This window comes from Chiloscyllium punctatum, chromosome 41, assembly GCF_047496795.1.
Source record: "Chiloscyllium punctatum isolate Juve2018m chromosome 41, sChiPun1.3, whole genome shotgun sequence".
Lineage (NCBI taxonomy): Eukaryota > Metazoa > Chordata > Chondrichthyes > Orectolobiformes > Hemiscylliidae > Chiloscyllium > Chiloscyllium punctatum.
In genome coordinates, this window is record NC_092779.1 from 38,811,221 (window position 1) to 38,836,716 (window position 25,496).

General features: G+C 42.6%; 1 protein-coding gene across 1 annotated transcript in view; it reads left to right on the forward strand.

Annotated features, from left to right (window-relative positions):
• LOC140464989 (p21-activated protein kinase-interacting protein 1-like) overlaps positions 1–25,496 on the forward strand; it is a 71,558-nt gene that overhangs the window by 30,573 nt on the left and 15,489 nt on the right. The window contains exons 6-8 of the mRNA XM_072560728.1: positions 2,655–2,800; positions 17,037–17,134; positions 18,207–18,306. Coding sequence (XP_072416829.1) covers positions 2,655–2,800; positions 17,037–17,134; positions 18,207–18,306 — 344 coding nt within the window. The remainder of the gene's footprint in view (positions 1–2,654; positions 2,801–17,036; positions 17,135–18,206; positions 18,307–25,496) is intronic.

A 25,496-nucleotide genomic window follows, 5' to 3' on the forward strand; every position in this document is an offset into this window, starting at 1 on the left:
GGATAGAGTGGTCAAGAAGGCACATGGTATACTTGCCTTCATTGGACGGGGTATTGAGTATATGAGCTGGCAGGTCAGGTTAAAATTGTACAAGACTTTGGTTTGGCCACATTTAGAATACTGTGTACAGTTCTGGTCGCTATATTACCAAAAGGATGTGGACGCTTTGGAGAGGGTGCAGAGAAGGTTTGCGGGGATGTTGCCTGGTATGGAAGGTGCTAGCTAGAGGTTGAGTAGGTTAGGTTTGTTTTCATTAGAAAAAAAGAGATGGAGGGGGACCTGATTGAGGTTTACAAAATCATGAAGGGTGTAGACAGGGTAGATAGAGATAAGCTTTTTCCCAGGGTGAAGGATTCAATAACAAGAGGTCATGCTTTCAAGGTGAGAGGTGAAAAGTTTAAAGGGGATACATGCGGCAAGTACTTACACAGAGGGTGGTATTGCCAGCAGAGGTAGTGCAGGCAGGCACGGTAGATTCACTTAAGATGTGTCTGGACTGATGCATGAGTAGGTAGGGAGCAGAGGCATGCAGATGCTTAGGAATTGGGTGGTAGGTTTAGACAGTGGATTTGGATCGGCTAAGGCTTGTTCCTGGCCTGTAAAGTTTCTTTGTTCTAATTAGATCATCCCTTAACCTAAATTCTAGACAATCAAGGCCTAATTTGTCTAATCTCTCCTCAGTACTTAATCCCTGAAGTCCAGGGAGCAACCTAGTAAACCTGCATTGCATCCCTCTTGGGTCGAAATATCCTATCGAGGATGTAATCTCCAGATCTGTTCACGGTATTCTGAGTGGGGTTTAACTAGCTTGTGAAGAAGGGTTACCAGACCTGAAACATTAACTCTGATTTCTCCTCACAAGTGCTGCCAGACCTGCTGAGCTTTTCCAGCAACTTGCTTTTGTTTATAACTAGGTTTTTGTATGATTGCATCCTTGTAGTCCAGCCCTAATGGGAAGTAATCTCTTCCCTCCATGATATTTTCACTAAATCTGCTCCGCTAAATTCCAATCCATTTTATGTTGTGAATTTAGGAGCCAGTGATTGCCTATATTTCATTTGGTTCCTTTTATGATCAGTGTTCATTACTTTTGCATCTTTCTTAGGCTTTCCTGAATTAAGGTGTCATTTAAAGGAATTCCTTGATATGTTAACATAGTAATTTTTCATATCAGAAACAATTGTTCAATTTCTGCATCGGACTCACTCTTCAATCTGTGTTTGCCTTTTGGTCAGTCCAGTTCTATAAATCCATTCAACATTACTCAGTCTCTCTTTCTGAGTCTCCATTTTTGTGTAGCTGTGTTTCTCCATCTATTGTTGTCATTCTTTGGTTTCATAGAATCATAGAATCTCTGCAGTGTAAAAACAGGCCTTTCGGCCTAACAAATCCACACCGACCCTTTGAAGAGTAAACCGCCCATATCCATTCTCCTATATTTACCCCTGACACCTAACCTACACATTCCTAAACACTATGGACAATTTAGCATGGCCAATTCACGTAACCTTGCATATCTTTGGATTTTGGGAGGAAACCGGAGCACCCAGAAGAAACCCACACAGACGCGGGGAGAATGTGCAAACTCTGCACAGATAGTTGCCCGAGGCTGGAATCAAACCCAGGTCCATGGTGCTTGTTTGTTTTGAAATGTATGGTACCATTATTATCACGTGACATGGCCTTTCAAATAATACGCACTGAGAACCTGGACCTTGTTTGAATTTCCACTTGTTTAAAAGCCAATTACTTGGACTGATTGTAGTACCCCTACTGTTGCCCACCTGACATTATTATGCTCAGCACAGACCATAAGACAAATCTGTGGCCTTCTGTATCACAGCAGAAGAATGGAGAGGAGGGAGAGATGGCACGGTGGCACAGTGGTTAGCACCGCTGCCTCACAGCACCAGAGATGCGGGTTCAATTCCTGCCTCAGGCAACTGTCTGTATGGAGTTTGCACATTCTCCCCGTGTCTATGTGGGTTCCCTCCGGGTGCTCCGGTTTCCTCCGACAGTCCAAAAATGTGCAGGTTCGGTGAATTGGCCATGCTAAATTGTCCGTAGTGTTAGGTGAAGGGTAAATGTAGGAGAATGGGTCTGGGTGGGTTGCTCTTCGGAGGGTCGGTGTAGACTTGTTGGGCCGAAGGGCCTGTTTTCACACTATAAGTAATCTAATCTAATCTTCACATTTGGACAACTGAAGGAAGAGACTGTATTAAATCTAAGTGCAAGCAAGCAAAAGTGAAGTATGTACTTGGGTGATTTAAAGAGAAAAAGCCGTATGCATGGTCTTATTTGGAGACATATATGCAGACAAGAGGAAGACCGATACTCAGTGGTTGAAGAGAGGAAATGCAGGTGGAGAGTGCACACTGATTGGAAGCAAGAAATTTTCATACTACCATTCTGGAAAATTTCAAACCAGTACTTCACATCTGAAATTATGTACTTAGACACTACATGATCCAAAAGCCCTACCCCCATATTCCACTGCTAGAAGTTATTAATTATGTAAAGAAATGCAGTTAGAACTCATATTTCTGACTCTGCATCAATATTATGACATTGCACAACATTTTTGGTAACACATGTTTCTGATGAAAATGCCAATGGGTCAGTGTTCATGCACTTCTAAAATTTTGTTTTCTTAGATGCTCACATTGTTCAGTGGTCCCCAGCTGGAGACAATTATATCGTTGTTTCAAATAACGAGCTGGATGTATATAATCTGGTGACTGCTTCCATCCATGGAACCATTGTATGTAAGACGAGGATCTCATCGGTGAAATTTATAATGGTATGTTATGTTAATTTTCAGTCTTCCATGACTTGCATTTGATATTTGAAACTTCTGTATCAAATCAAAATTTGTTTTGAAAACAGTTTATTTAATTGTTCATTTTAGCTCCATTTAATTAAAGAAATTATTGATGTGGATAAGGGGGCAGAGTGTAATCTATCCAAGTTTGCAGATAATACAAAATTGGGTGGGAAAGTGAGCCATGAGGAAGATATAAAGTTTATATGGGCAGGTTAAGTGAAATTAAAAGCAGAATACTGTGAATGCTGAAAATTTGAAATAAGCCAGAAAATGTTCCGAAATCTCAGCAGGTCTGGCAGCATCTTTAGAGTGAGTGAACATTTCCAGTCTAACATGGTAGCTCTTAACAATGTAATGTCTATCGCTGCAAACTACAAGGCTGAAACATGTGCAGTAATCTTCAGCTAGAAATGATCCGTTGTGGCCTCCTCTAGAGGTCTCCAGAATCTCAAATTCTAGTCTTAGCCAATTCAATGAACTCCACGTCATTATCAAGAAATGATTGGAGGCTTGGGATATTGTAAAAGCTGTGGGCCCTGACCACATTCTAGCAGTAATACTGAAGACCTGTGCACCTAGAACGTTTCACACCCCTATCTAAGCTGTTCCAGTACAGCTACAACACTGGCATCTATCCGACCAAATTGAAAATTGCTAAGTTAAATCCTGTACACGCAAAGCAGGCCAAATCCAACCCTGCAATAAACTTCCTATCCTAGTAAAGGAATGAAAGGTGTCATCCACAGTGGTATCAAGTAGCACATGCTAAGCAATAACCTGCTCACTGACACTCAGTTGATGTTCTGCCACTCAGCTTCTAACCTTAATACATCCTTTGCAAAAACACATACGAACAATCTGAATTCCAACAGTGAAATGAGGATGATCAACCTAATCACCAAAGCTGCATTTGATTACGTGTGGCATCCAGGAGCTTTAGCAAAACTGCAATTATGAGAACTGGGGGAAACCTGTGCTGGTTGGAGTCATACTTGACACAAAGCAAGATGGTTGTGGTGGTTGGGCATAAGTCGTTTCAGCTCCAGGGCATCTCTTCAGGATTTCCTCAGAATGGTGCCCTTGGCCCAACCATCTGCTGCTTCATCAATAATCTTCCCTTCATCACGAGGTTAGAAATAGGCATGTTCGCTGATGACTGTACAATGTTCAGTTCCATTCAAAATTCCTCATATACTGCAGCATTACATCCCAAATTCAACAAAATCTGACAATATCCAGGACTTGGCTGACCAGTGACATTTGCACCCCACAGACGCCGGATAATGACCATTTCCAAAAGAGCGAATCTAACATTTTGGGAAAGAGATCATAATTCCTTAAGTCTTAAGATGGTTATGGATAAGGATATGACTAGTCCTTAGGTGAAAGTGCTAAATTAGTCGGGGAGGCTAATTATGATGGTATTAGGCAGGAACTGGAGAAATTAAATTGGGAGCAGCTGTTTGAAGGTTAATTCACATCTGAAATATGGGAGTCTTTTAAAAGCCAGTTGATCAGAGTTCAGGAGCATCAGATTCCTGTGACATTGAGAGGTAAGCATAGCAAGATTCAGGAACCCTAGATGACCAAAGAAATTGAAAGATTAGTCAAAAAGAAGTGTATATATAAGGTTTATTAAACTGAAATCACATAAGACCCTTGAGGAATATAAAAGAAGCATGAAAGAAATTATATAGGGAATTAGAGCTAAAAGGGGCCATGAAATATCCTTCGCAAGTATGAGTAAGGAGATTCCCAAGGCATTTAATATTTACATTAGGAGCAAGAGGGTACTTGGGTAGGTCCACTCAAGGATAAAAGAGGGAATTTAGGCATGGAGTTACAGGAAATTGATGAAGTCTTTAATGAGTTCTTTGCATCAATATTCACCACAGAGAAGGCCATGGATGATAAGATGAGGGAGGAGTATGTTGATATTCTGGGCATGTTGATATTAAGAAGGAGGAGGTCTTACCTTTCTTGAAAAACATAAGGTTGATAAGTCTCCAGCGCCTGATGGGATATATTTCAAGGGAGGCAAGGGAGAAGATTGCTGGGTTCTTTACAGATTTTTGTATACACTTTAGCTACAGGCGAGGTCCCAGAAAACTGGAGAATAGCCAGTGTTGTTCCTTTACTTAAGAAGAGCAACAGGAAGAATCCAAGAAATTACAGGCCATTGAGCCTTGTTTTGGAACTTTGGGGGGAAAACAGATCAAGATAATGGCACTTTAATAAGGAGAGAGACAGACAAAGGCAGAGACCACATGGTCAGAGAAAGAAACCTACCCTGTTGTCTGACACAACAGTGAATCTGCACAGTTACTGCCTTTGCTGTTTGAGTTCAAGTATCTCTGGACTTCAGAGTGCATTTAGGCAAAATTAACAAACAGCAAAATTCGCAGCTGATCTTGGAGGAACCTGTGTGGGAGAACTCACAGCACAGGAGTAGATAAGTGCATGCTTTTTAAGTGTAACTTTGCTGTAAGTCTACAACAGTGGGTTCTTCCTTGATTATGTTCTGTTGCGTGCCTTCATTAAATTTTAAGAATATAAGCCTTAAGTACTGAATTAGCCTGGAGTAGTGTTTTTAGAGATGAAAGACTGGGCTATTTACTGGATCTGTATTGTGAAGGAGTAAAGATGGCCTTTTATAGAGTGACGTGCTCTTCCTGTTGGATGTGGGTGGTTAGGGTGATTTTCCATGTTACTGATGATTACGTCTGCAAGGAGTATGTTTGATTGTGAATCCTATCAGATCGCGTGGATCTGTTGGAGTGTTAGTTAAAGGCAATAAAGAATTTACAGGAGCTAGGGGATGGCAGTTATAAGAAGAGAGACAACCTGCAGTGCCAAGAGTGTGGTGCTGGAAAAGCACAGTAGGTCAGGAAGCATCCGAGGAGCAGGAAAATCAATATTTTGGGCATAAGCCATGCATCAAGAATAAGGCTTGTGAGCCATGGGAGCTGAGAGATAAAGGAGATTGGGGTAATGCTTGAGTGGGGTGTTAGCTGGAAATGTGATAGGTAAATGAAGGTGGGGGGTTTTTGATAGGTTGGAGAGGATGGTGAAGCAGATAGGTGGGAAGGAAGATGGACAGATCAAGAGGTTGGTGCTGCGTTAGAGGCTTGGGACTGGGATAAGGTGGGGGGAGGGGAAATGAGGAAACTGGTGAAATCCACACTAATCACGTATGGTTGCAGGGTCCCAAGGCAACTTCTTCCATGCATTGGATGGTTAGGGTTTAGCGATGGAGGACCAGGATCTGCATGTCTTTGGTGGAGAGGGAGGGGGAGTTAAAGTATTCGGCCATGGGGCGGTGGGGTTGGTTGGTGCGGGTATCCCAGAGATATTCTCTGAAATGATCTGTAAGTTGACGTCCTATCTCCCCAATGTAGAGGAGACCACATCGGGAGCAACGGATACAGTAGATTAAGTGTGGGGTAATACAGGTAAATTTCTGTCGGATGTGGAAGGATTCTTTGGAGCCTTGGACAGAGGTGAAGGAGAACAGGTGTGGGTGCAGGTTTTGCACTTGTTGCGATTGGAGGGGAAGGTGCTGGTGCGGGGGAGGGGGGAGCGTGGATCTGACAAGGGAGTTGCAGAGGGAATGGTCTCTCCAAACGTGGGACCATCACCAAACCACCAAGGTATTTGGTCAGAGTATTGAGTACAGGAGTTGGGAGGTCATGTTGCAGCTGTAGAGGACAATGGTTAGGTCACTTTTGGAATATTGCATGCAATTCTGGTCTCCTTCCTATCAGAAAGGTGTGAAACTTGAAAGGGTTCAGAAAAGATTTACAAGGATGTTGCGAGGTTTGGAGGATTTGAGCTATAGGGAGAGGTTGAATAGGCTGGAGCTGTTTTCCGTGGAGCATCGGAGGCTGAGGAACCTTATAGAAGTTTACAAAATCATAAGGAGTATGGATAGGATAAATAGACAAAGTGTTTTCCCTGGGTTGGAGGAGTCCAGAACTAGAGGGCATAGGTTTAGGGTGAGAGGGGAAAGATTTAAATGAGACCTAAGGGGCAATTTGTTTTTACTCTGAGGGTGGTACGTCTATGGAATGAGCTGCCAGAGGAAGTGGTGGAGGCTAGTACAGTTGCAATATTTAAAAGGCATCTGGATGGGTATATGAATAGGAAGGTTTGGAGGGATATGGGCCGGGTGCTGGCAGTTGGGATATATGGTCGGCATGGACGGGTTGGACCGAAGAGTCTGTTTCCGTGCTGTACGTCTCTATGACATGTAGGTCCTGGGCCTCCTCCATCACCATATGCTAACCATCCAACGCCTGGAGGAAGAAAACCTCATCTTCTGCCTTGAGACTCTACAACTCCTGAGATTAATGTGGATTTCACCAGTTTCCTCATTTCCCTTCTGCCCCGCCCCTCCCCACCTACCTCAGTCCCAAGCCTCCAACCCGGCACCATCCTCTTGACCTATCTATCTTCCTTTTCACCTATCCGCTCCACCCTCCCCTCTGACCTTTCACGCCCCGTCCCACCTTCATCTACCTATCACATTCCCAGCTACCTCCCCTTCCCCCAGCAACATCCCCCTCCCACTTATCTCTCAGACCCCAAAACCCATAAGCCTCATCCTGATGACGGGCTTATGCCCAAAATTCTCCTGGTCCTCGGATGCTGCCTGATCTGCTGTGCTTTTTGAGCATCACGCTCTCAACTCTGACCTCCAACATCTGCAGTCCTCATTTTCTCATAGAAAAGTTGCAGATGCAGTCAGGTAGATGGTTTGACTCCAGGAAAGGTAGGAGAAGGAGACATGTGATGTGGGAGTCTCCTGTGGCTATCCACATCTCAAACAGGTATGCTGTTTTGGAAAACGTTAATGGACTTTCAGGGGAATATAGTACCAACAGCCAAGTTTCTGGTACCACGAATGGCTATAATGTAATCAGGGGTATATCAGATTCCAGGCGATCGATTGTGATAAGGGACTCTCTAGTCAGAGGCACAGACAGATGTTTCTGCGCCAGCAGCAAGAAATCAGAATGGTGTGTTGCTTCCCTTCTGCCAGGATCAAGGATAGCTCAGAGTGCAGAATGTTCTCAAAGGGGAGAGAACCCATTGGAACTAACAACATAGGAAGGGAAAAGGATGACATTCTGAAGGAAGAATATAGGAAGTTAGGCAGACATTTAGAAAGGAGGTCCTCAAGGTAGTGCATAGAACATTACAGCACAGTACAAGCCCTTTGGCTTTCGATGTTACACCAACGTGTGGAACCAATGTGATGCCTATCTATCCGACACTATTCCATTTTCGTCCATATGTTTATCCAGTGACCATTTAAATGCCCTTAATGTTGGCGAGTCTACTACTGTTGTGGGCAGGGTGTTCGAAGCCCCTACTACTCTGAGTGAAAAAACAACCTCTGACATCTGTCCTATATCTATCACTCCTCAATTTCATGCTATGTTCCCTTGTGCTAGCATCACCATCGTGCGGATCGTGCTGTGCTGTGCTGTGCTTTACCATCATACATCTGTTTGGTCACCTTCTCAAAGAACTCAGTAAGGTTTGTGAGGTACAATGTACCCTTTACAAGACCGCATTGACCATCCCTAATCAACTTATTCATTTCAAGATGATTATAAATCCTATCTCTTATAACCTTTTCTAACACTTTACCCACAACCGAAGTAAGGCTCACTGGTCTATAATTACTCGGGTTGTCTCTATTCCCCTTCTTGAACAAGAGGGCAACATTTGTTATCCTCCAATCTTCTGGCACTATACCTGTGGACAATGATGACATAAAGATTGAAGCCAAAGGCTTGGCAGTCTCTTTTCTGGCTTCCCAGAGAATCCTAGGAAAATTCCCTTCTGGCCCTGAGGACTTAACTATTTTCACACTTTGCAGAATTGTAACACCTCCTCCTTGTGAACAGTCTAGTTGCCTGTATCTCCGTATTCTCGACAACATTGTCTTTTTCCAGTGTGGATACTAACGAAAAATATTTATTTAGTGCTTCCTCTATCTCCTCGGACTCCATGCACAATTTCCCACTACTGTCCTTGATTGGCCGTTATCTTACTCCAGTCATTGTTTTATTCCTGATATAACTATAGAAAGCTTTAGGATTTTCTTTGATCCTATCTGCCAATGACTTCTCATATCCCCTCCTGGCTCTTCTGAGTTCTCTCTTTAGGTCTTTCATCATCAACTTATAACTCTCAAGTGTCCTAACTGAGCCTTCATGTCTCATTCTGACATAAGCCTTCATCTTCCTCTTGACAAGCGATTCAACTTCTTTAGTAAACCATAGCTCCTTCGCTTGACCACTTCCTCCCTGCCTGACAGGTGTATACTTAACAAGGACACGCAGTAGCTGTTTCTTGAATAAGCTCCACATTTCAGTTGTGTCCATCCTCTGCAGTTTCCTACCCTATCCTGTACATTCAAAATATTGCCTAATCACATCCCGTTACATCACTAAAGTGAACATAACTATCACCAAAGTGCTCACCTACTTCCAAATCTAACACCTGGCCGGATTCATGACCCAGTACCAAATCCAACGTAGCCTCGCCCCCTTGTTAGATTGTCTACATACTGTATCAGGAATCCCTCCTCCACACATTGGACAAAAACTGACCCATCTAAAATGCTTGAACTATAGTGTTTCCAGTCAATATTTGGAAACTTAAAAGCCCCCATAACAACTACCCTGGTACTTTTGGTCCTATCCAGAATCATCTTTGCAATCCTTACCTCGACGTCTCGGGAACTATTCTGAGCTCTATAGAAAACTCCCAACAGAGTGACCTCTCCTTTCCCATTTCAGCCCATACTAGCTCAGTAGGCGAGTCCTCAAACATCCTTATGCCATTGTAATAGTGTCCTTGACTAACAATGCCACACCTCCCCCTCTTTTACCATCATCTTTGTTCTTACTGAAACATCTAAATCCTGGAACCTGCGGCAACTATTCTTGGCCCTGCTCCATTCATGTCTCCAAAATGGCCACAACATTGAAGTCCCAGGTATTAATCCCCATGCTGCAAGTTCATCCACTTTATTCCGGATGCTCCTGGCATTGAAGTAGCCACACTTCAAACCACCTTCCTGCTTGCCACTGCACTCTTACGACCTTGAAACCACATTTCTGACCTCATTACTCTCAATCTCCTGGACACAGGAACTATAATTTAGGTTCCCAACCCCCTGCTGAATTTGTTTAAATGCTCCCAAAGAGCATCAGCAAATATCCGCCCCAGGATATTGGCATCTCTCTGGTTCAGGGAGTAGACCATTCTGCATGTAGAGGTCTCACCTACCCCAGAATGAGTTCCAATTATCCAGGTATCCGAAACCCTCCCTCCTGCACCATCCCTGTAGCCCCAGGTTTAACTCCTCTCTCTCCCTAGTCCTCACCGCACTAGCACATGGCATTTGGCACGGGTAACAAACCAGAGATAACAACTCTGTTTGTTCTAGCTCTAAGCTTCCACCCAAGCATCCAGAATTTCTGCCTTAAATCCCCATCTCTCCTCCTACCTATGTTGTTAGTGCCTATGTGGACCAAAACTCCCTCTCACCCTCAAAGATCCCAACACACAATCCGAGACATCATGAACCCTGGCACTTGAGAGACAGCACACCAACCGTGAGTCTCTTTCATTCCCACAGAATCTCCTATTTGTCTCCCAACTATGGAGTCCCCAATGGTCTGCTCCTCTCCCCATTTGCCTTCTGAGTAACGGGCAGACTCTGTGCCAGAGACCTGTACCCCATGGCTTACCCCGATAAGCTGTCATCCCACCACCAGTATCCAAAATGGTATACTTGTTGAGGGGAACGGCCACAAGGGATCCCTGCACTGTCTACCGGTTCCTTATCTATCCCATGACTGTAACACATTTATCTTTTTCTTGTACCTGAGGTGTGGCTACCTCCATGTAACTCCTTTCAATAACCCCCTTCGTCTCCCGAATGCTGCAAAGTTCATCCAGCTCCAGTTGGTTTTCGAGGAGCTGGAGTTAGGTGCACCTCTTATAGATGACATTAGCAGGGATGCTAATGGTGACCATTATGTCCCATATTCTGTAGGTGGAACATTCAACTGTCCTAACCACCATTCCCACTATTCTGAATTCCCCTTGAGACTATTGAAAAGTAAAGAATAAAAAAAACTAGTAACCTTACCAATCCAGAACTCTCTTTTTTGGCTAGAGGAGGAGGCTGGGTGGGAGACACTACCTAAGTAGTATTTCAGATAACGCAACCATCCAAATATATTGCTTCACTTCACATGTCCTGCTCAGCGTGCACTCCGCCTATTCACGAGGTGAGTTTTTAAAGCACTCACTTACCTTCCCAGCAGCCCATGGTCGTCACTTTTGTCCTCCCTACCGCTAAACAAAAAGGCCTGACCCTCGAGGTAAGTCCCTTTTAAGTGGGAACTTACCTGCTGGCAGCCCCTGCTGTTCTCTCCCTCTCTCCTCACTGCTCCTGAAAAATGGAGGCCTACTCCTGAATTACTCTCAGTCTTATGAGCTAATGAGGCTGGGATAGAAGGATAGAGCAGATGAAAAGTTGCTGAGGAGTTGGTGCACGGGAGAAGTGTTTACATTTTTGGATCATTGGAATCTCCTCTGGGGTAGGAGTAATCTGTACAAGAAAGACAGATTGGACCTGAATTGGGAGGGAGATTTGCAAGGGCACTCGCGAGGATTTAAACTAGTAAGGTGGGTAGGCAGGGGGTACTCAGGGAGTTCGTGAGGAAAGAGGTCTATCTGAGACTGGCATCATTGGGAAAAGGAGTGAGTCAAACAACCAGGGCAGGCGGAAACAAAGCAACAAACATTGGTGATGGGAAAGTTGTTGTAGAGAATCCTAAGGGTCAGGATTTGGAAAGGTAAGTACTGATTAGGGATAGTCAACATGGCTTTGTGCGGAGGAAATTATGTCTCATGAACTTGATTGAGTTTTTTTTGAAGAAGTAACAAAAAGGATTGATGAGGGCAGACATGATCTATATGGATTTTGGTAAGGTGTTCGATAAGGCTCCCCATGGTCAACTGGTTAGCAAGGTAAAATCTCATGGAATACAGGGTGAACTAGCTGTTTGGATACAGAACTGGCTCAAAGGTAGAAGACAGATGGTGGTGGTGGAGGGTTACTTTTCAGACTGGCAGCCTGTGACCAGTGATGTGCTACAAGTTCAGGTGCTGGGTCCACTGCTTTTCATTATTTTTATAAATGACTTGGATGTGAACATGGGAAGTATAGTTAATTAGTTTGTAGGTGACACCGACATTAGAGGGTAGTGGATGGCAAAGAAGGTTACCTCAGAATACAACAGGATGGTCAGATGGGCCAATGGGCTGAGGAGTTGTAGCTGGAGCTTAGAACATAGACAATAGAACAGCATTCAGCCTTCGATGTTGCGCCAACCTGTGAACTAATCTAAGCCCATCCCCCTACACTGTCTCATGAACATCCATGTGCTTATCCAAGGATTGTTTAAAGCTCCCTAATGAAACTGAGTTAACTACATTGGCAGGTAGTGCATTCCATGCCCTTACTACTCTCTGAGTAAAGAACCTGCCTCTGACATTTGTCTTAAATCTATCACCCATCAATTTGTAGCCATGCCCCCTCGTACAAGCTGATGTCATCATCCTAGGAAAAAGACTTTCACTGTCTACCCTATCTAATCCTCTGATCACCTTGTATATATTTATCAAATCCCCTCTTGGCCTTCTTCTTTCCAATGAGAACAGACCCATGTCTCTCAGCCTTTCCTCATAAGACCTTCCCTCCAAATCAGGCAACATCCTGGTAAATCTCCTCTGCACCTTTTCCAATGCTTCCACATCCTTCCTGTAGCATTTTGTATAGTTACAGCATGACATTGCGGCTCTGGAACTCAATCCCTCTACCAATAAAACCGAACACACCATTTGCCTTCTTAACAGCACTATCAACGTGGTGGCAACTTCCAGGGATCTATGTACATGGACTCCAAGATCCTTCTGCACATCCACACTACCAAGAATCTTACCATTGACCCAGTATTCTGCCTTCCTGTTATTCTTCCCAAAGTGAATCACCTTTCAGCTCAATTCTGCAATTCATCCAAGTCCCCTTGCAGCCTGCAACATTCTTCCACACTATCTGCTACTCCACCAACTTTAGTGTCATCTGCAAACTTACTAACCCATTTTATAACAAACAGCAGTGGTCCCAAAGCAGATCCTTGTGGCACACCAGTAGTAACCGGACTCCAGGCTGAATATTTTCTATCAACCACCACTATCTGCCTTCTTACAAGAAAGCCAGTTTCTAATCCAAAGTTTAATTTAGATAAGTGTGACGTGCTGCATTTTAGAAAGGCAAATCAGGGCAGGACATATACACTTAGTGGTAAGGTCCTGGTGAGTGTTGCTGAACAAAGAGACCTTGGAGTGCAGCTTCATAGTTCCTTGAAAGAGTCACAGAAGGCATTTGGTATACTTTCCTGTATTATTCAGAGCACTGGGTATATGAGTTGGGAGGTCATGTTGCACCTATACAGGACATTGGTTCGGCCACTTTTGGAATTCTGAGCTCCCTCCTATCGAAAGGATGTTGTGAAACTTCTAAATCTTTTCTGAATTCTTTCAAGGATTGGAGGATTTGAGCTGTAGCAAGAGGCTGAATAAGCTGGGGTTGTTTTCCCTGGAGCATCGGAGGCTGAGGGGTGACGTTATAGAGGTTTATAAAACCTGAGGGGCATGAATAGGATAAACAGGCAAGGTTTTTTTTCCTCTGGTGTGGGTGTCCAGAACTAGAGGGCATAGATTTGGGGTAAAAGGTGAAAGATACAAAAGGGACCTAAGGGGCATCTTGTTCATGCAGAGGGTCGTGCATGTATGGAATGAGCTGCCAGAAGAAATGGTGGAGGCTGGTTCAGTTACAGCATTTAAAAGACATCTGGATGGGTATATGAGTAGGAAGCGTTTCGAGTAATAGGGGCTAAGTACTGGCAGTGGCAAAAAATTAGGTTAAGTATCTGGTCGGCATGGACAAGTTGGTCCAAAAGGGTCTGTAGAGATAGAGAGGGTGTTGTGGAGGGATGTCTTTCTGAATGGTGTTCTATGACCAGTAGTGTTCCACAGGAATCAATGCTAGGACCTGTATTGTTTGTAACATATATATAAATTATTTGGTTGAAAATGCTGGTTGTCTGAATAGTAAGTTAGTAGATGGCACAAAAATTGGTGAAGTTTTGGATAGTGAGGAAAGTTGTCCAAGGACGCAGCAGGATCTGTTTAAAAGTTGGGCAGAGAAATGACAGATGCAGTTTAATCCTGACAAGTATGAGGGGATGCACTTTGGTCAAATACAAGAAGGAAGTCTCCTGTAAGTGGACCCTTGGAGCATTGATACAGAGGGATCTTGGGGTGCAAGTCTACAGCTCCCTGGAAGTGGCAACACAAGTGTATAAGGAAGATGCATGGCATGCTTGCCATCATAGCTCAGGACGTTGAATTTAACACTTTAATTCGGGCACATTTGGAGTATTGTGTGCCGTTCTGGTCACCACACTGTAGAAAGAATGTAGTTGCTTTGGAGAGGTGCAAAAGAGAGTCTACCAGGATTAGAGTGCAGTAGCTATAAGAGATTGGACTAACTTAGATTGTTTTTGCTAGGATTTCGGGGACTGAGGGGAAACCTAAATGGAAGTATGTAAAGTTATGAGAGGCATGGATCAAGTGGACAGTTGGTGTCTTTTTCTCAGGGTAGAACTGTCAAATATAAGTGGGCGTAGGTTTACAGTAAGAGAGGAAAAGTTTAAAGTAGATGTTTGAGGTAAGTATTTTTTTTACATAGAAGATGTTGATGCCTGGAAAATGCTGCTAGCGGAGGTAGTAGAGCAATGTTGAAGACAGACATGTGACAAGGCAGGAAATAGAGGCATAAGGACTAATTTAGAATGACATTAACACAGACATGGTGGGCCAAAGGGGCTGTTCCAGTGCTATACTGCTCAATGATGTGTGTTCTGAAGTCCCCAGGGAGTGGTATAATATGGGTTCTAGGACTTTGTCTTGACTTCAAGGATTCTGTTTTTAAAAAAATCACTTGCTCCGAGCACAAACACAGTAGTTGACTATCCTGTGGACTACAGCATAATAGGGAGAATGAGGAGAGGTGAAATAGAGCAGAACAAAATTGCTGAAGAGGGAGGAATGGTATGGATTGAGAGAAGTTGTTAGAAAGTGGCTAGAGTACAGTCCATGGAAAGTCATTTCACTGAAATCTCAAGACCTGCCACAATCGCAATGTCAAAGCAGAGTGAAGAAAACATTTCTAGTGACTGCAAACATTGTGTTAGGTTCCTACCAGCTTGAAGCAGACTGTATTTCCAATATCTCTTAATTTGCCGTCCACTTTTGCATAAAGTAGGTGAAATAACTGCGCAGAGGTCAGTACCTCATCACCAAGTTATCTCTTATTTACATGTGCAAAGTTGGGTTCAGATCAGCCAGCTCAGAGCCAGTCCCTAGAGCGAGGAGACTCTCTGAATCTCCTGTTTTTTATTTGTCAGTCAGGGCTCTCTGGCCCAGGTTAACAATCCCAATCAAGAATCTCCTCGTTAATAAGATCCATCTGACTCTCGTTCCAAACATTACAGTAGGAAACCAGGACAGTTAAATTCATTTTATTCTGATTTATTGGACAGAAGCATGTGCAGTGAGCACATGGCTTTGCAAATATGATAATGTTTAAAAGACCTGGAAAGTGCCGTCCAAGAAGGTTGTAGAAACAGACAGCAATGTTGAAGACAGACACATGAACGAGCAGGGAAGAGAGGAATATGGGCCATGTGCAGGCAGATGCAATTAGTTTAGAATGACATCATGGTTGCCACAGATGGGCTAAAGGCTGGTTCTGTGCTGTACTGTTCTAAGTTCTTTCATTCCCATGCCCTTTAAAATCCACCGTCACTAAATTCCCCACTAGCAATGACGTAGAGAATTACCATGGACTGAAACTGAACTGGACTGGACTGGTTATATAAGTACTGTGGCTACAAGGGCAGACCAGAGACTGAGAATCTTGCAATGAATAACTCACCACCTGACTCTCCAAAGGCTGTTCACCATTTACAAGGCACAAGCAAAGAACATGACGGAATGCTCCCTACTTAGCTGGATGAGTGTAGCTCCAACAACACTCAATAAACTAGACAACTTCCAGAACAAAGCAGTCTGCTTGATTGGCATCTCATCTGCAAACATTCATTCCCTCCACCACTGATACTCATTAGCAATAGTTTGCACCATCTACAAGGTGAAAGTGAGGACTGCAGATGCTGGAGATCAGAGCTGAAAATGTGTTGCTGGAAAAGCCCTGAAGGGCTCATGCCCAAAACGTCGATTCTCCTGCCCCTTGGATGCTGCCTGACCTGCTGCGCTTTTCCAGCAACACATTTTCACCATCTACAAGGTGCACTGCAGAAATTCACCAAGGTTCCTTAGACAGCATCTTCCAAATTCTCAACCACTCCTACTTAGAAGGACAAGGGCAGCATACAGATTGGGACATCACTATCTGCACATTCCCTTCCAAGTCACTCATCATCCTGACTTAGAAATGTGTCACTATTTCTTCAGCCTCACGAGGTCAAAATCCTGCAATTCCCTCCCTAATAGAATTATGGGATTACTTGCAACAAGTGGACTGCAGTAGTTCAAGAAGTCAGCACAACATTACCTTCTGTTGGGGCAACGAGGGGAATAGGGAATGTATTCTGGCCCAGCCAGCAAAATATCCCACAAGAGAATTAAAAATAAAACAATGGTTTAGAGAACAATTTCACTTAAAAGCTTGCAAAACTTATGTCCAGTTTTCATTGAAATGAGTGGTGGACACCATTGCTTTGCTACTGTCCCACGACAACATAATTGTGCCATTTGAATATTAATGAATGTAAGTGGTGTTAGTAAGTGTAACTGCTTAAGGCAAATAAAAATTTCACATATACTGGAGACAAATAACTTCATGCAATTCCAATAAATTATTGCCAGAGGAGCTTCATCAGAAAATTGCAGTGTTAGCAGTGTTCAATTTATTGTCAAAGTAAATGGTTTATTTTATAAGCTCATGGTTAGTGACCATTATTTTAAAGCCCTGGGATTGAAATGCAAGCAGATTTCCGTATTTAAAATTAAATATATTTTATTTGTCTTTTAGGAGTCTATCGTTGCTATAGCTGGGGATGAAGAATATGTCAGATTGTACAATACAAACACAAAAACATGTCTTTCTGAGTTCAAGGCTCATGACACCAGGTACAATGTAAATTCTTTTGCACTTAACGTTCATTGGTCTTTAAATTACTTCTGTTTGAGCAAAACATACCCATTGACTTGCTTAACATTTGTTGGTCAAATCAGTTTTCCCCAACCATGGTCGCCTGGTTTCAAATTTGAAGTCTGGTGAAATTTAATCATTCATCAATATACTTACCGGATCATCCTAAACAATGTTAACTAATGTTACATCTCCCTCTGAAGTTTGAGCCAACTCTGACTTCTTGATGTTAAACTACCACCTTTTTAACTCACATCCTCTACTTTCCAGCAACTTGAGAAATAAATATATTCTGTGGACTCTTACTTAAATTTTAGAGTACTATCCTTTGTCAGATTGCAAACGAGTCATTAACTTTGGGCACTGCTGCTAGGAAACTTCTTTTAGTAGTAAGGAACTGCTCTTATAGAGTGTATTTATGTTCTCTGAACATCCTGAAGGTTTCATCGCAAGTAGCACCCTTTTGAGTCATTGTTGCTTTTTAGATAGAAGTAGCAGCCAATCTTTATGTATAGCAAGATAAAAGAGCAACTGCAATCAATGATCAGTCATTTGTTTAAAATTATGTTGCTGATTGAGGGAACACCAGGACTGCTCCCTGCTTTTCTTCAAATATGGCCTAAGATCTATGATCTCTACCTGAATGAAGAGGTCTTCAGTTTAATAAAACACAGAGTGGCACTCCTTCCATGCTACAATAATATATCGTCTCCATTATATACTAATGTTCTAGACTGAGACTTGAACTCTCAACTTTCTGATTCAGATGGAACAGTATCACTTACAGACTAAAGCTGGCAAGGAAAAGTTTCAATCCAGTACCAAGCAGGAAGTATACCTGCTCTTCTGCATATATTATGACTTTACAAACATTGGCAGGTAAATAGGAATCAACTTTGTAAAGGAGGAGTCTATTTATAAACTTCTGTCCTGTTTGAACAGCTTCAGAAATGTTTATTCTTTCCACAGGGACCTCTGCAGGTATTCAGTTATTATGCGTGAGTCTTGCATTTCCAAATTTCTAAGTTCTAAATCTTTAAACTTTTTTAGGGTGAAAGTGATGCACTTTTTCTCAGTTGCACAGAGTCATGTTCTTGCCACAGCATCCAGCGATGGTTACATTAAGCTATGGCAAATAGACATTAAAAAGGTAGGCAATCAATATTTTTGTGAATGTTTTAATGTGTAACCGGGAATGAAGTTTAGATAACTAAAGGATGAGACATGTATGTCCTAAAAACATAAAACAATAGTTTAACTTGAAAGTGTTTTTATACATTTAAGGGGTATGGGCATCACTGACTAGCCCAGTATTTATTGCTCACCCTGAACTCCCCTTGAAAAGGCTGTGGTGAGGTGCCACAATTGTTGCTGTTGAGGAGAAACTTCTGGGATTTTTGATATCTCCAAGTCTGGATGGTGAGTCGTGTGGAGGGAACTTGTGGGTGATGATATTCCTATATATTGGCTGCCTTTGTCTTAATAGGTGGTAGAATTTATAGGTGCAGTCAAAGGCACCTTTGATGAGTTACCGCAGTGATGAGTGACAGTTACATGGGATGTTTTTTCCTGGATGCCGTTGAGTTTCTCAAGTAGTTTTGGAACTAGTCCCATTCAGGCAAATGAAGACTATTCTATTATTCCTGACTTGAAAGCCTATTCACTGTTTACAATGACCAAGAGGTGAACTGCTCACCACTGCGTTCCTAGCCCCTGACTCACTCTTGCATCCACAGTATGTTTATCACTGGTCCAGGTCAGTTTCTCGTCAATGGTAAGGTCTATAATATTGATACTCTGGAGTTCAGTCATGGAGATGCCACAGAAGCAATGGTTAGATTCTCCCTCTTGTTAGATGTAGTCAGTCACTTGGGACCCAATGGTCATTTCCCCTTGTCAGCTCTAGCTTTAGTTTAGATTAGATTCTCTACAGTGTGGAAACAGGCCCTTCAGCACACCGACCCTCTGAAGAGTAACCCACCCAGACCCATTACCCTCCTACCAATGCACTTAACATTGTGGGCAATTTAGCGTCACCAATCCACCTGACCTGCACATCTTTGGATTGTGGGAGGAAACCTGAGCACCCGGATGAAATTGACACAGACATTGGGAGAATTTGCAAACCCCACATAGACAGTTGCCCGAGGCTGGAATCGAACTTAAGTCCCTGGCACTGTGAGACTGCAGTGCCAGCCACCTTGCCGCCCCTTGAATTATTGAAGTTGTTTCAGCTTTAGTTTTAGGCTTTTCCATCATTGAGAGCGGGGATATTTATGGACCTTCACTTAATGCAAGTGGCTTAATTGTACACCATCATTCTCAGCTGGACATGACAAAATTGCAGAGCTGGGAGCCATTCCAAGCTGTGGAATCAGAGACCTCTTTCTATTACTGGTTTCTTTTGTGTTTTGGCATTCAAGTCGAATTGTGCATGACTTCATCAGGTTGATACAGTTTTTTTACACATGCCTGGTGCTGTTCTGGTGTTCCCTTCTGCACTTTTCTTTTGAGTGGTGATCTCTTGTCTTGATGGTAACAGAATGGGGCATATGCTAGGGCATGAGGTTGCAGATTGTGTACTGTTGCTGATGCACCAAAGTGCCTCATGAATGCTCAGTTTTGATTTGCTAGATCTTTTTGAAATCAATCCTATTTCGTATCATGGTAGATGGAGAATATCACTGGTGTGAATAGGGGACTTCGTCTCCACGAGGACTGTATGTGGCCATCATTGCTAATTAATACTGTCATGAATAAGGGCATCTGTGGCAGGCAGGTTAGTAAGAATGAGGCCAAGTATCTTTTTTTTGGTTATGGTTTGTTCACTACCACTGCAGACACAGTATAGCAACCATTCCCTACAAGATCAGTCATTAATGCTGCTGTCAAAGCCACTCTTGATGGACATTGGAAGTTCCCACCCACAGTACATTTGACAACCTTTGTCATCCTCAACATTTCCTCAAGTTGTATTTAATATTAAGTAGTACTGATGAATCATTTCACCAGCTGAGGGCAGCTTTGTATAGTTATCAGTAGGATAACTATTAGGATTAGTGACTGTTTAATCTGATACCTTGAGATTTAAGGAGTCCAGAGTCAATCTTCTGGATACCCTCCTGGACCGTGTGCAACTCTGCCACCACCTTTGCTGTCCTTTCAGTGGGACAGGACATACTAATGGATAGTTTTGATGTTGCCTGGGTCATTGACTGTGAAGTACAATCCCGAGTATGACTATGCCAGACTGTTGAAAAACTAGTCTGTGAAAGAGCTCTCTCAATTTTGACACTGGTCCCCAGATGTTGATGAAGATTTTTGCCAGGTTGATGGGGCTGAGTTTTCAATTGTCATCACTGGTGACTATGCCAATGCCACATGGTCTGTCCAGTTTCATTCTACTTTTGACAATTTACGGCAGTTTGGCACAACTGAGTGGCTTGGTAATCCATCTCTGATTCAGCCACATTGTTTTGTTTTGTTGTGGGGCTGTAATCTCATGTCAGCTAGATCAGGTAAGGATACCGATGTCCTTACCTAAAGGACATTAATTAGCAAGATGGTTTTTGCAACATTTAACAGTTGTTTAACGGCTATCATTTAGATTTTTAATTCCAGATTCTTTTTTCTAATTCAAATTCACCATCTTTCCTTGTAGAATTCAACTTCTGGATTATTAGTCTAGAGACAATACCACTAATTCATCATCTCCCCACGTCCTTCCTATCAAATTTCAGCCCATCCGTTATGTCAACCATCTCTGCTTCCACTGATATGTTATCAGCTTCCTCTTCCTGAATAAACCTATAAATCAGCTGATACAAATAATCTAGTTTTTCCATGTTCCCCGGTCACCATGTACTGGGCCCCATCTTGTCTATTATTATCCTGGTTCTTGCATGAGGCATCATGCAGTTTTATTGGGGGATTTATGTTTTCTACATCCTTAACCATCCAAGGACTTCTGGATTTGGTTTATATGCCTTTTTTCCTTATTGGAACATGCCTGGCCTGTAACGATCACACACTCCACTGTAACTAATTTCCCTGTCAAATGCTTGACTTCATTTTAGTTTGGCTAGATGTTTCCCTCATTCCATTCAAATTAGCTTTCTTCCAATGTAGAAGTCTTACTTTAAACCTATTATATAGTATATATATAGAATACAGTAGAGCATAGGAATGGGCCATTTGGCCCACAATGTTGTGCCGAACCTGACGCCAAATTTAAACTAATCCCTTCTGCCTGCCCTTGGTTAATATCCCTCCATTTCTTGCTTATTCATGTGCTTATCTAAAGGTCCTTTAAATGCCCCTTAAATGCCCCTATCATGTCTGACTCCACCACTACCCCTGGTAATGCATTCCAGGCTCCTACCTGTGTGTAAAACAATTTGTCCCTCATATCTCCTTTGAACTTGCCCCCATCACCTTAAATGCATACCACCTAGTATTAGATATTTCAATTCAGGGGTGGGGTAATGATTCTGACCAACTCCATCTATGCATCTCATAATTTTATAGACTTCTATGAGGTCTCCCTTCAGCTTCCACCGCTCCAGAGAAAACAACCAACGTTTTTCTAGATTCTCCTTCTAGCTTATATTTTTTGAATTCAGGCAACTGCCTGGTAAACCTCTTCTGCGCATTCTCCAAAACCTCCACATCCTTCCTGAAATGCGGTGAGCAGAATTGAATGCAGTACTTTATAAGTGTGGCCTAACAAAAGTCTTTTAAAGCTGCAACATGGCAACCTGACTTTTGTACTCCATTCCCGTACCAAAAAAGGGAAGCATGCCATGTGCCTTCTTTACCACCCTATCTACTTGTGTGGCCACTTGCAGGGAGCTACAGATTTGAACCCCAAGGTCCCTCTGTCCATCAGTGCTGTTCGGGGTCCTGCCATTAACTGTATACTTTTCTTTAACATTTGATTAAAGTGTAGCACCTTATACTTAAACTTATACATGACCTGCCCCACACAAAGCCTTGCTGACTGTCCCTAATTATGATGTGGAGGGGCCGATGTTGGACTGGGGTGGACAAAGTCAGAAATCACACAACACCAGGTGAGAGTCCAACAGGTTTATTTGAAATCACAAGCTTTCGGAATGTAGCCCCTTCATCAGAATAAAGCTATGCTACGCTCCAAAAGCTTGTGATTTCAAATAAACCTGTTGGACTATAACCTGGTGTCAAGTGATTTCTGACCTTGTTCCCAATTAGGCCATGCTTTTCCAAATGCATGAGAATCCTATCCCTAATTAGCTATCTCCAATAGCTTCCCAACCACTGATGTGAGCTCACCGATCTATAGTTCCCTGGATTATCCCTATTTCCATTCTTGAACAGTGGAACAACATTAGTTACTTGCCAGTCCTCCGGGACCTTTCCAGTGGTTAGCGAGGATGCAAGGATCTTGGTCTAAGTCCAGCAATCTCCTGTCTTGCCTCTCTCCAAAACCTGGGGTAGATACCATCAGGCCCTGGGGGCTTGTCTACTTTAATGCTGTTCAAGAGACCCAAACCGCTTCTTTCCTGATCTCAAAATGTGCTAGCATGTTAGCATGCTTCACAGAAATCCTCCACACCCTTCTCCTGAATGAGTACAAATGCAAAGTACACATTTAAGATTTGCCCACATCGTCTGCCTCCAAGCACAAGTTCTCTCCTTTATCCTTGAGTGGTCTTACCTTCTCCCTAGTTATTCTATTGTTTTTAATGTATGTATAAAATTGGGATTCTCGTTAGCCCTACTTGCCAAGGTCATTTCACGACCCCATCTTGCTCTCGTAATTCCCTGCTTGAGTTCTTTACTGCTTTCTTTATATTCCTCATGGGCCCTATCCAAATTAAACTTCCTAAACCTTGCATATGCTTCTTTTTCCCTTTTGACTAAATTCACAACCTCCCTCATTATCCAAGGGTCCCGTATCTGGTCATCCTTGTCCTTTTATCGTCTGGTCAGTGCTCCTCCTTTTTCCACATTCTAGTTGTTACACTCAAGACACATGGCTCGCCACTCACCAACCATATTCACCATACCTTTTTTGCAAATATATCAATGCATTTTAAAGCTGTCCTTTCATTCCTCATCATTTGCTAATTAATATTTTCCAATTTCAAAGTCATTGAATCATAAAGATCTACAGAATGGAGAAAGTGAGGACTGCAGATGTTGGAGATCAGAGCTGAAAAATGTGTTGCTGGAAAAGCACAGCAGGTCAGGCAGCATCCAAGGAGCAGGAGAATCGACATTTTGGGCATAAGGCCTTCTTCTTCCTGAAGAAGGGCTTATGCCCGAAACGTCGATTCTCCTGTTCCTTGGATGCTGCCTGACCTGCTGTGCTTTTCCAGATCTACAGAATACCTATCATAGAACGTAGAACATTACAGCACAAAAACGGACCCTTCAGTCTGCAATGTTTCTGCCAACTGTGATGTCATTTGAACAAATTCCATCCATTTTACATGGTCTATATTACTCCATTCTTGCCTGTTCATGTATCTGTCTAACTGCCTCTTAAAGTTTCTAACATATCTGCATCTATCACTTCCCTGGCAGTGCATTTCAGTCATTTAAAATAAGACTTTTCTCTCACATCTCCCTAAATCTTTTCCCTCCTCATTTTAAACCCATGCCCCCAGTACTTGACATGTCAACCCTGCGAAAAAGAGTCCAACTACCCATGCCTCTCATAGTTTTAAATACCACTATCAGGTTGTTGCCGGCCTCCGATGAACTAGTGAAAACAATGCAACATCTTCTTAGAGCTAATATACTCCATACTTCAATCCAGCCAGTATCCTGGTAGATGTCTTTTGCGGCCACTCTAAAGTCTCCACATGCCTTCTATACTCTCGGTACTGGAACCGCTTGCAACATTCCAAACATGCCCCAACTAAATTCTTAAACAGCTGGAACCTGACTTGCAAATTATTACATTCAGTGCCCCAATTGATGAAGTAAAACAAGCCATGTGTCTTCTTTACCACCTTATCCACTTACTTTGCTACTTTTTCAGAGAACTATGGATTCAGACCCCAAGATTCTTTTGTATAACAATGCTCCTAACGGTCTTGCTATTTCCAGTATTTCCTCTTGTATCTGACCTTCTAAAAGATCACATCACACTTGTGTGGATTAATCTCCGTCTGCCATTTCTCTTTCCATCATTTGAACTGATATATATCCTGCAGTATCCTTTGATAACTGTCCTCATTATCCATAACTGCTACAATTTTTGTGACTGCAAACTTGGTAATGAGATGACCTACATTTTCATCCAAATCATACATACTAGTCCCAGCACTGACCTTTGTGGTCATAAGACCTCAGTCAGAAAAACACCCCTTCGCAACCAGCCTCTCTCCTATGACCAAGCCAATTTTGTATCCAGTTTATCATGGATCCTATGTGACTCAATCTTATGGCCCAACCTAATATGTCAAATGCATTAGTAAAATCCACAGCTCTCCTGCATCAATCATCTATATCAATTCCTTAAAAAACCTCTGCTGCATGAAGTCATGCTGACTATCCCTAATAAGTCCTATTTTTTTTTCTAAATTTAAGTAAATCCTTCCGCTAAGAACTTTTTCCAATAATTTCTCTACCAGTGCTGCAAGGCTCACCTTTCTATAGTTTCCTGGATTATCTCTGTTTCCTCTTTTAATCAAATAAGGAACTTTGGCTATTCTCCAGTTTCCAAGACCTCACCTATGGCTAGAGGGAATCCTAGATTTCTATCATGTCCCTTTCTCTTGCCTTCTTCAGTATCCTGGGAACGATCCTATCAGGCCCTGGGGACTTACCTACCTTAATGTTTTTCAAGGCATCCACTCCCTCCTCTCTCTTGATATCAACTTACCCCAGAATATCAACATACCCTTTCCTACTCTTACCATCATCAGTATTGTTCTCCTCGGTGAATACTGATGCAAAGTATCATTTATGACCACACTCACTTCCTGTGGCTCCACGCATAAATTCCCTCATTTGTCCTTGAGTGGACCTACCTGTTCCCTTTGCCCTTTTGCTGCTAATATATGCCTTGGGATTCTCCTTAACCCAATATCCAAGGACATTTCTCGACCTCTTCTAGTCCTCCTAATATATTTTTAAAGTTTTTTGTTTTGTTTCCTTTTACACTGCACAAGGGCCTTGTTTGACTTCTTTTATATGCTTCCTTTTTCTTTTTTTAACTAAACTGTCTTTATCATCCAAGGTTCCTGAAACTTGCCACCTTTCTCCTTCATCCTCACAAGATCATACTGGTACTGAACTCTGATTAATGGGCTTTAGAAAGAAACGCACATGTCACATGTGGATTTACCT